Source organism: Colius striatus, chromosome 7, assembly GCF_028858725.1.
Source record: "Colius striatus isolate bColStr4 chromosome 7, bColStr4.1.hap1, whole genome shotgun sequence".
NCBI lineage: Eukaryota > Metazoa > Chordata > Aves > Coliiformes > Coliidae > Colius > Colius striatus.
The window spans coordinates 14666750-14678762 of NC_084765.1; the positions used below are offsets into that span (position 1 = coordinate 14666750).

At 38.1% G+C, this 12013-nt stretch overlaps 1 protein-coding gene across 7 annotated transcripts in view; it reads right to left on the reverse strand.

The window, feature by feature from the left end:
• The window catches only part of SERGEF (secretion regulating guanine nucleotide exchange factor), a 158251-nt gene that overhangs the window by 132391 nt on the left and 13847 nt on the right, over positions 1 to 12013 (reverse strand). For all 7 annotated transcript variants that reach the window (XM_061999151.1, XM_061999150.1, XM_061999152.1 and 4 more), the window contains 3 exons: positions 11478 to 11591; positions 11111 to 11173; positions 8086 to 8244 (listed from right to left, as the gene is read on the reverse strand). In XM_061999151.1, coding sequence (XP_061855135.1) covers positions 8086 to 8244; positions 11111 to 11173; positions 11478 to 11591 — 336 coding nt within the window. The remainder of the gene's footprint in view (positions 1 to 8085; positions 8245 to 11110; positions 11174 to 11477; positions 11592 to 12013) is intronic.

The window sequence follows — 12013 nt, forward strand, 5'->3', positions numbered from 1 at the left end:
GTACCCTAGGACTGCCCAAATTGTAGCCCTTGAGAATAAATACAAACATTTTTGTGCCAGTTTATTAGCTTCACTGTGTCTTCCTCAAACTTTTTGCATGAATGGGATGATTCATGGCTAGAAAGGAACTTTCTGCCAAAATAAAGACTTCTTTCATATAAATTACTTAAAAATCAATTCACTGCATTGGGGTATTTACAGAAAATAAATAGTAATCAGAACACCTTAGAGTTTACATATGTGTATTTTGCAGAGCTTAAGTATTTACTTCCCTATGTGTGTCTATGGTAAAAACACAAATCCAATTCAGAACATGAGCTCAATACACACTAGATTACATTAAACATCTTGAACTGACTTAAACATGGATTCTGTACCTGTAAAATCTTACATGTACCCATATAATGTCAAGTGAACACCCATTTCTACTTTACATTTGAGCTCTCCCAGATACCTTTCAATTTTCAGAGTATCCACAGGGTGCAAACTCGTCACAAGTTTCACCCCAAATCCTGGAAGAACTAGTACATTCCTTGTCCACCAGCAAGCTGCCAGACAGAAACAGGCATCCCAAACAACAAATGATACAGTTCTCTTCAACCCCTACTTCAGTAGCTTGTACAAACTTCACTGAAAAATAATTATCATGAAAGTTGAATGCAATGAGAAATAGAGATATAAAAGAACAAGGAGACAGCTTTGAAGATTATAAAAAACAAGAATTTGCTTATGCATCTAGAACCCTTAATCCTTTCATTGCACACTAAATTTTCCACACATCCCACGTTAATTTCCACAAAGCTTTAATTTCTGAACTCTGGTCCCCAGGTCTGTGCATTTCTTTCACTCACCTTTCCATGCCTTACCCCTGAAGCTTTAAAATTTGCCAGCCAAAATCAGATCTAAAGTCTTTTTTTTCTTTTATGTGAACTGAAGCTCTACTATCTGTCAGACAGTGAGATGTGTATGTTGTAAACCACCATATCACGAGTGTCAACTCAGAAAATAATAACTAAAAACACATGCAATACATGTAATAAACTTATTTCATCATCTACTTGTTCTCTCTCAAGCTTCACAGTTTTCAGAGGCTAAAGTTATATTCTGCTTATTCTAACTTAAGTAAACCTGGTAACCTTCCCATGTGGGTCCTTTAATTGCTCCAAAAAAGCCCTAGAACAAACACATGAAGTGCTACAAGTGCTTAATACTGGCAACATTTCCCTGTTACATTCCATCCAGGATTTCCATTCAGTTTTCACCTTGTCTCTCTTGTTCACTTTGCCATTTTTCTTCTTTCTCTTAAGCTGGAGTCTCAGCATTGGAATAAATTATTAACAGCAGAGGCAAACTCTCCACTGTCTCAAAGTATCTTAACAGAGCTGCCAGATCTGCCTGGACCAAAATTTGTACTTTGCCCAGTGTAAGTGTAAACCAGGTAAATACAGTGGTGTCAGTGGCACTGTAACAGACCTGCAACCCAGTATCTCTGAAGAAAAAAAATTACCATAAGATGAATGTCTTCTAAATGTTACATTTCTGTGAAGCAAAAAATTACTGGGCTTAACACTAGAGCACAGAGGGAGAATTTAACAGCATAATTCAGAACTCATATCCTGTCCCCCATGGCAGCTATTTCTGCTTTAAAATCTACGCATCTTCAACTGACATTCTTTGCTGCTTTCTCTTGTAGTACACCAGTGACAGTATTTATTACAATATCAAGGAAAGGAAGCATAAGCTCCTATTGCTTTGTAACAAACTTCGAGCTGCAGCACTGTTAAGGAGGAAGTAAGAACAACCATGTGCCACAAAAACATAGAACTAAGACCACAGAAAAGCAAGTGCATTTGTCAGATTTCAGTTATAGTTTACTTAGCCCAAGGCTGATGAACAAATGCTTTTCTTTCTTAACCACTCATTTTGCAGGTTCTGCTTCAAAGGGGTTCAGGGGTTTGGATCAATTTGCAGTTTTTTTATTAGTTGCTTTCTAGTATTTTACTTTTCCTAAAACCATGCATCCTACCAAATGACACATAACTACCTCACATTAAAAAGAAAGTCAGGGGCTCCAGTTTTGACCGTCAACTAGAGTGGCTACAAACCAGACAGCCCTCATAAAACAGGTACCCTCTGGTATCACAGACAAGCATGAAAATATGGACAATTTTCTAGCAAAAATTAAACGCTTTCTTAAGGAGCTGCTGAAAAACTGAAGGCAAAGCAAGTATGCTTTCTGCTTTCCAGTGCGATTGAGTCTTGATTGAAAAGAAAACTGGAAAGGACCTCTAGTGGGCTGAAACCGCAGCGCTCGGCTGCTCGGCTGCCAGAGAGCAGGGTCCTACCCTCGCACCTCCCCGCAGTTACAGCTACTGCACTACGCACTAGCAGAGCCCACGAGTTTTACCTACTAACTGGCATCCGAGAAAGCACGTACAATCATAGTTACAGCTATAAACCTCCTCTTCAAGCCAGCTAATTAGAAATATTCCCTTGATCTCCTCTCAGTGCTTACAGGGACACGTTTTCATTTGCTTCTGAAAAAAAAACCGGGATAGGCTCTCTTTCACCATGTAGATCATTAACATGTCAGGCCACTTCAGAGTGGGTTTTATGAGGCCTAAACAACATGATGCCAAAGGACATCCAAAGATACACAAATTCAGATGTATATTTGGAAAGAAGATCCACAATATTATTCAGACTATGTCAGGGTGTTTTGCTCTTCCAAGACTTTTTAGCTGTAGGCAGTTCTGCATAGGCAGCAAAAGTACCATTTTAACTGCATTTTTAAGGTAACTCCTTCTGGGCAAAAGAGCTTGGAATTCTTTATCTGAGCTCAAACAAGACATAATTTCATGTGACACTACACGAAAAATAGATTAGAGAATGCATTCAGGAGAATACTTAGATAATAAAACAGGCCAGATTAGGAAAGCTTGTTTTATTAGGCATTCCAGTTAAAAAGAAAATAACTTGTTTTGAATTGTTGATGATTCACCTCTAAGTCTTTTAAAGACTTGTCTTGCTATATTTAGGCGTGCCTTCAAGTCAGATAGGTTTTATCATTTCCCAAAGTAGCTTACTTTACATCTCCAGCATTATAGGTCACAACTTAGCTCTCTTTCAAATGATCTAAGCAATAACCTCTCTTTCAGCAGCTACCTTGTAACTGGGTTTGTATCAGCTTCTGAAGGACTAAAAATTAAAGTTGACATTGTTAAGCAGAGTGAAGCAAGACAGTTGCTCGTTATTATTCAAAAATATTATCACCTATACTGCAGTGGTGCTTTTTGTGTCATTAAGCAGAGTGCTGGAAAGGAAGCAAACCACTTTACAGAGCAGTTGCCCAAAGAGAATATTTGCACTTAGAGTCGAGGCCAGAAGAATGCAGTTGGTCTGTCCTTCACACTGAGCAATAACAGTACTGCCCTGTCATAATTGAAAATCACGCCTGAAAGTCACTTGATACAAGCATTCATGCAGAAAGTAATAACTAAACCAAAGACACTACCAAGTTTATATCTTATCATCACAGATCTGATCAAAGTGCAACCAGGGTCTCTCAGTCATAATCTTTTTTGACTAACCATCATTGACTAGCTCACTGCTAGCAGCAGAATAATATAACTTATTTTGAAAGTGGTGCCTCAAAACCTAATGGCATTTCTCTCCTCTGTCAGAATTGGTAATCAAGGCAGAAAAAACAGCAGTTGTCCATCTTGAAGGACTTTAGATTCATAGAATAATTTCTGTTAGAAACGACCTTTAAGATCACTGAGTCCAACCACTAACCTCACACTGCCAAGCCCACCACTAACCCATGTCCATCAGCACCTCAGCTACACGGCTTGTAAGTATCTCCAGGGATGGGGACTTCATCATCTCCCTGAGCAGACCATTCCAATGCTTTACAAGCCTCCCGTGAAAAAACTTCCTTTTGTGAGTTAATTTACAGCAACATTATGCATCACAGAAACAGTCAAAAAGATAACTCTGCAATTAAAAAGAATAAAGAATTAAAGCTGAACAGGATCAGTTATGGGTAAGGATGAAAAACACAACATCTTATGAAAACATTCCTTAATATCTTTAAGTCGAGCAATTAATTTCTCAAGAATTCTTGAATCTGAGCTGCTCTATGATAGAAACAACAGTAAATGAAAAGAGAACTGAGAATTCTCTAAAGAGAAATGTTGAAAAGCATGACTTTCAAAACAGTTACTAAATGAGGAATATGATAGAAAAGAAATGTGAGTGATATCACGTGCAATTAAAATCCTTTATAAAGGCAGAGTGATGAAGAAATATAAAAAACTAATGTTTTGCTTTATATTACAATGCAAAATTTTGCCAATAGTATTAGGGAGAAAAGTTTTTTAAAACAGGCTAGTTTACAGAAGAGAGAAAGCTTAACACAAAGGAAGAAAATATCGATTTTATATTTCTTCTTTTCTGATAACAAAGTTAGCATCTTGCTTGGACTCACTTTGCAAATGTCAAACCACTGCATTCCCACATGAAACTGCCCACTACTTCTCCAGATAGTTGCTTTTAACGCCACCACTGTCTCCATTGACTTTTCAATGTTCCATTAGTTCTGCAGTCAAGCACTGCTCGTCTAGCAGATAAAAGATCAAAATGTCACTTTGAAATGGCAGAATTTGTGAATTCATACATTAATAGATTGTCCAGCTTTTATTCACCCAGTCTCTTCCTGTGTCTTTCCAATAAGAAAAGCTTTTATTTACTGTCAAGATAGCTTCAATTACTAACTCATTACTACTATGAGTAGTTCCTGGATAAAAAATCCAAACAGAATTTAAAGTATTTGTAATAGATTCTTAAAATTCCATTATTTTCCATGGAAAATACATCACTAGATTTTAGACACAGTGACATAAGTGTTAAGCTATTAAGTTTTGCATCATGTTGAGACTATTAGAAAAAAAAAAAACCACACTTATCCATTCCTTCATGCAGCAAAGTCCCTGTACCTTGCAATGTCTTTCCAAAGTAGGTTTCCACCTTTCACAACAGAGACAAGCATTATACTACCATGTCCCTCCTTCCATTTTCCTGTCTCCAAAAATCACTGTTTTGCTTCCTTTCTACTAACTGTGAAGTGAGCAGGAATTGTTTGTATCAGTGGTCTCCAAAGTAGAGTGCATACAGTCCAAGGGATGCACAAGACAATCTACTGTACAGTAGGAAAACAAATGAAGATTCAATTAATATTTTTATTTCTTACTAAATTATTCATTCTTTTGCTTCAGTTAAAATGATCTTTTAAGTAGGGTTTAATTCATCTTTGTTTCATCTTTTCTATAACTTTTATTGTGTGTGTTTCATAGCTTGCATAACATATTACAATAGCACTTGTCTGCAATTTATAAATAAATATTAATATATTGGGGAGGTAACTTCAAAAAAATACTGATGGGTGCACAATCAGTGAAGTTCAGTGACCACTATTTTTTGTGACCAGCACCAGGAAACTGAAGCAGTACTTCCTCCTTGGCTAGGAAAAGGTACAAATAATGGAGGAAAAATTGCATATAAGGAAAAGTTTTCAAGTGGGTTGCACTTTTCAGTTACTTAGCTGCAAGCTCAATCACAGGCAACAAGTGAGTTAAGAAACGGTTAAGTGCTTAGCTCACACTATGTCTAGTAGTTGAACAACCCTTGAAAATCCCATAAGATTCCAATTGATAGCTAGAGGCTGCCAAAAGCCATTCCAAATCTTATTCTAGACAGATTTAGGGTTCAGGTCCATTGACTTTCAAAGAGATTTAAAATTCTAAATACATAAAATCCAGTTTCAGCAATAACTTATTGCCACTGCAGCACTTGGCCAGTTTTCTAATGTAGGCATAAAAAGTCAGCCTGTTTTTATTTACATGCCTTTCAAACATTCACCCCCAAAAATATTCCTGCTTGTCACTCAACACACTTTTTTCAATCTTAAAATATTTATTTCTGTAATGGCCAAGCATAAGTATCAATTAAGTGAAACATTAAAGTTACTAAAACTATGGGGAAGTTTTACATAGTGGAGATGCATTATTAAGAAAAGAAACAAGGCAAACCACGTTGACAAGACTCTCTCAAAAATTAGGTTATCCTGACTAATGTTTTTTTCTACCACTTCTGTTCCAGTGAGAATGACAATAAAGCACTTTATTCAAGAATTACACATTTTGAGATAAATTCCTTTATTCCACTTGAAAGAAGTTTCCAAGTAGCATGTAGCATTGATTACAGTTCTGAAATTTTTAGTGTAGCATCCTTTAAAAACCAGAACTCAAACATTTATTTTAAATAGCAAAGAGAGCAGCTAGAGTAATGCAATCTTTTTACATGACATTTCTCTCGTACTTTGACGTCAAAACAATGAATGCTATGAAATAGAACATTTAACCAATTTGTTTTTCTTGTCACACATCACATCCCTCCAAATTCTAGCACCAAAAGCTTACAGTATATGTAATTAAAACAGACACTTTCCTCACAGACCAAGGGACACTAATGTAATCATTTCAGGATTTACAGCACCAATTTAATAGAACACTTAAGCACATGCTGAGCTTTGGACATGTAAGAACTTCATTTAAATAAAACTACGCATGCTGAGGGCTAAGCACTCCTTGAACCAGTACCCATAGTTACAGAACTCAGATCAGTAACAAACCTGTGGCCTCTTCTGCAGTTTTCCTAACAAACATGTTGTATCCTGACAGACCCAACAGGTTCTTCAGTCACCAGTGACTTGAGGAAAAATGCTTTAATTTGCTTTTCATTTCCTCACCTGGCAGTTTACACAAGGCAAAAGCAGAAATGCACATATGCTACCCCTGCCAATATAACTCTGGCTGTTTAGTTTCTCCTGCAGAAGACTTTCATCCTGTTGTTAGTCTTAACTATCAGACCACACTGTGCAACAGGAGAAGCAAATAGCACAGACTGTTCACACTTGAACAATACAAAATAGTTTCAGATCTCTGTCCCACCTTCCTATCTCATCTACCTCTCTCTTCTGCCTTTGCATTTCATAACAGAGCAACAATACAAATGAATTCAGAAGACTTTCATCAGATAATCCATCCTTTGATACTTGAATGTCATTACTACAAAACCTTCCTCTTCTGTCTTCCTAGGAAAAAATTTAACCCAACAGCCTTCTGCATGTAGCAAGCTTTCATTCTGTCCTCACCAGGAAGGTTCAGCTGACACACTAAATCTTCTTTTACTTCATCTTCAGGAGATGCTTTTCACGTCTGATGATTCCTCTTTATATCTGGGTTTATATCTGGGTATTTTCTGGGTTTGACCAAACACGAGCCAGCTTATTGTAGATTATCGACTTTCTTCTGAACATGTTTTATTTGTCATTAAAACCCTTTCCTAAAGAAAAGCAGCACAAAAAGCTCACTCTTGAAATATGAAAAAAGTTAGTATGGTTGTGCAAAGCCAGGCAATTTAGTTCATTTACTGCACCGAGACCATGTCTTCTCATAGGACAGCAAAAACAGGGGATTTAAGATCCTCAGCTAACACTCAGGCAACCTGGGAGTGGTACAGATCCCCATGCCTTTCAGATAGACACTTGCTCTGGATTATCTTTCCCCTTCCCCAATTCCTGTGCTTTGCTCATATATTCCTGCCAAATACAGTCAAGTATCTCAGAAGCTGCAGCCAAGTTATGCAGTTTTCTGAAGCAATTTTTCCACCAAATTCTTTTCTCTCCAAAGATGTCTCACCTCACTTAATAGAATGATCTTTAGAAGTTCCTATGTATGTTTTCTGGTAAACCAGTAACCTGAACGATGCAGAGACACTGCATCCCTCTACTGTGTACATGCAGGTCCTCCTGCATTTATGAAAACACTAGGCTCCTAGAAGCACAATAATACTTCAGGCACAGGAGCCAGAGGATGTCTGTCCTCCTCAGTTTCAAGAGACAACCACTGCTTAGGTAAGACTGCAAAACTCTGCATCCAACCAGTAGCACTGAGAAAGAATACTGTTTGCATACAATAAAAAACAATTTACTGTTTTGGTGCTACTGCTTTTTAGATATCCTACCTGTTTGTGCCACCAAATGGGTCCAGCCACTCCAAACTGCTCCAATCTTTTCATGTGAGAAAAACTGAGTCTCAATCTTCTCAGGCTCAGTAAGAAAGATCTCTTTGCTCAACAGCTGCCTGTGTTTGTTGCTACCCCAGACATACAGGTGTCCTTCATCTACAATAGACAGAGAAGTAAAATTTGTTGAAAGACTGATACACACAGAACACCACCAGATACAGGTTCTGTCTCAACCCACTGATGCTGAGGAAAGAACAATGATTCATTCAATTTGTGTTTTCACTGTATGCTTTGTCCTACCATCCTTTATCCCATGTGTGCATACTGTAACTAGGATATCAGAAATAATTGCACAGGCCTTAATGACCCATTCTGTTTTTCCGAGAGCTACACTGACATCCCAAAACCAGAACTTTTAGGTCAAATTGTCATCATTCCTACTGTGAGCTTCTCAAAGTCTGACAGCTATACCAAAGGCTATTTTTTGTTGGAAGACTAACCACATTAGTGAATTTTCCTGAGAAACAAAAAATCAAAGCATTTTCGGGACACTCACTGAGCCGTCCCTCTCAGTTCACTGTTATTGTAGTCCAGTTTTTACCTTCACCCCAAAGCTTTGATTCAGTCCAGTAAATAACTTTCTGAATTGCAATAAATAATTCAACTACTCTCCAGTATCTGGGACTCTTCAAAGACTTGGTGCTGCTTCTGCTATGTGTTAGTCTCCCAACCTCTCTATAAAAAATACAGACTCCTAACTCTGCTCAAGACTCTCCCTGCCTTTTTCAGCTTCAGCAAATTCAGCAGATTTCCCAAAGCAGGGTCAGTCTAATGCTCCTTTTCTTACCTTGCACAGACACCTCTCAAAGGAATTGGACACACAGCTGTGAACATATAACTAAAGCAGGTACGGACCATCACAAGCCAAAATTAAAATATCATCATGCATCAAAAGAATATTAGTTAATTAGTGAGAGGCTTATGTAAGCCATCACTTGTTTTCCTTATCCCTTTTCCAGAATTGGTTCAAGTGCACACTCCAGGATTCCACCCACAAGGATAACTGTATTTACAGAAACATCCACATTGCTTCCCCTTTCACCAGTGCAAGTTGGAGCTGCTCACAGCCTAACAACCAAATGACAGTAACAAGATGACTACTCAGGTAAGTCCTCCTGCAGCTAGTACATATCGTTAGTACAGAATCAGTACAGAATTCAGTACAGAATCATTCTACCCCAGTTCTAGGCCTCCCATGTTCCTCATTAAAACAATGCAACGGAAATGAGAAGGAAAACAAATCAAGCAACTGTTTCATTTGAATTCTCCACTAAAATTGATAAATTCCTTCCCAAAGTGAAGTACATACACCTTCTGGTGAGGGATGGAAACAGCTCGTAGAAACAAAGAAAAACATCACCATCATTCATGTTTCCTCGACTAATGTGCCCCGCACCTCTGTCACCTCCCTCTCTTCTCCAGAAGGTCTGTTTGCTTTACCCTGAGAAATGTCATATGCTCAATCCTCATCTCAAATAGGTTTTAACAAAAACTTAGACACTAAGACTTAGCAGCACGTTCCTGTTACTGGAGGGTTCAGGCCAGTTTAGACACAGATAGACTACCATTCTTTTTTTTAAAGGAACGGCCATTCTTATTTGCAACAATCCACTTCATCAGCTGAGTCAAAGCCCTGCCTGATCACAGGTGTTTGGTATCCTACCAGCAGCTGCCTCAGGAAATGGAGCCAAAGAAAACTGCATCACAGCATAAGAGATTCCTAGAAAAAAAAATCCCTATTTAATACTACACTCTGCAGCAGTATCTTTATCAAAGATCTTTAAAATACAAAGTATTTTATAATGAGTACTTTGCAGGATGAAGGGCAGCAACTGTTTCACATTATTAAAGGCTTTGGTACTTACTTTGTTAATCTTGGTCTCTCTGTTGCCAAACAGATTGCTCTTTTAAATAAAAGGCAAAAGCATGAAAGAATAATCTGTTCACTCTTTAAATAGAGTATAATTAGCTAAAGTAGATTCTATTTGTCCTTACGTTTATTCTTCACTAATGGCATCTCAGCATTCAATACTATTTACATCTCCCCATACAACTAAATCTCTGTAGACCTGGGTAAGCAAATACTCCAGTTCTCCTTTAATGATGATAAGAGGTACCAGATGGCTGCATGTTTGCTAAGAACTTGTTCCTATAAAGTTTGGCAACAACTTGTCTTCATAAGGTTCAATATATTTTCCACACTTCAAAAGTGTAAGATTACAGCATGAAAAGCTATTTTGTTTCCCCTTTCTCTAGTCGGCCAAAAAAAAAAAAAAAACACCCAAACACACCCCACAACTTTATTAGACTTTCATTACTGGATACTTAATATTCCAGCATGGGAGCACTGCCTAAAGGTCACAGACAAATAGCAGACATTATAGAAGCGCTTAAGTCATTAAACCAACTTCCTACTGCTTTAAGTAAGCCTTGTGCTCTTGTATTACCTCACACAGATCTGCACACTGTTATATTAGAGCCACCTAAGACAGCTCCAGACCATCTCAGGTCCTGCACAGCTCAGCCTCATGCAGAGGAATTAGCTCATGTGGTACAAGCAGAACAGCCGTAACGTCTTCTCTTGGGCCACTCACCTAACATACCCTTTCTCCACAGACTGGTTGCACTGGTTCAGCACTGAATGGGGCATCCTGCTGCAGCTCCAGAGACCTAGCCCTCAATGTGCTCTCACAAATCCTTTTGAAGTTTCTAACCATTAAAAAGCCCAGACCATTCCTCACTCATAAGGTCTAAGTCACACCCAACCCCAAGAAAACACACACGGAATTCAAAATATGAATCCAGCTTTTAAAAAAGGAAGTAACAAACCTCTACAAAACAATTAACCAGCACTAACTAGGCCACATAAAATTTTACCACGCTAAGCAAAACTGACATTTCCAAAGCACAAAAACCTTTACAGGACATGAAAAGGACTTTCACTTCTGTACTTAAGGCCTACCTGTGAGTGACACCGAATGACAGGAGCCCGCAACAACTCTCTTCACTTTGACATCTTCCAGGCCTAGAGTAAAAATTAGTCTCATAAAATTTGTATAGCAGGTATAATTTCATGTATAGAGAGGCATACCAGTGTAGTATGAAGATAATGATTTTTACATCTAAAGTCTCTGCTTTTGGGTCACAGACACTGAAAGATTGTCATTTTCCCCCATAGATTATGGCCTTGTACACCCATTATATCCTTCAGATATGCCACTTCATGTTTATAACATTAAGTGGCTTTATAATAAAAGGATGCTATGTATAAGCCGAATTCTATTTCTGCTCTATCTATCTTTAAAAAAGATTCAGATTCCCGGATTTACCTGTTACTTCACTGGGTTCCTTTGCTGTCAAGAACAGCGGGAGGGTTTTTCCTCGGTGTGCACGCTTTGCCTGAGATGCCATGCCAGTTCCCCACTGAAGCACCACACCACTCTCTTCACAGAGTAAAAACAGATAGAAGACATTAAAACACAACAACCACCAAAAAAATAATCACTTAAAATCCTGAATTAGTTTTTAAAGTATATTCATTTTCACCAATTCAAATTACGCTTTAAAGGGCCTTTATGCCAAAAAGATATGGAGAGCCATTAAGCAACAATCCATTGTAGTCTCATTACACAGATACAAAGCAACCTGTCCCAGCTCTCACACCTATATTTGAACGTTATTGAAGACTCAGTAACAAAAGGCCCATAGTTGTAGCACCTCAGGAATGATTACTATTTATTCGTTACTAGAAGTTCATTGCCCTTTCTCTGCCCTTTCCTTTTTCTTCATGCTAATTTGCTTCTGCAGTCCAGCACACTGATGGAGTCACTTGCCTTCTCCTCAAAAGCTTTTAGAGACTTGACCT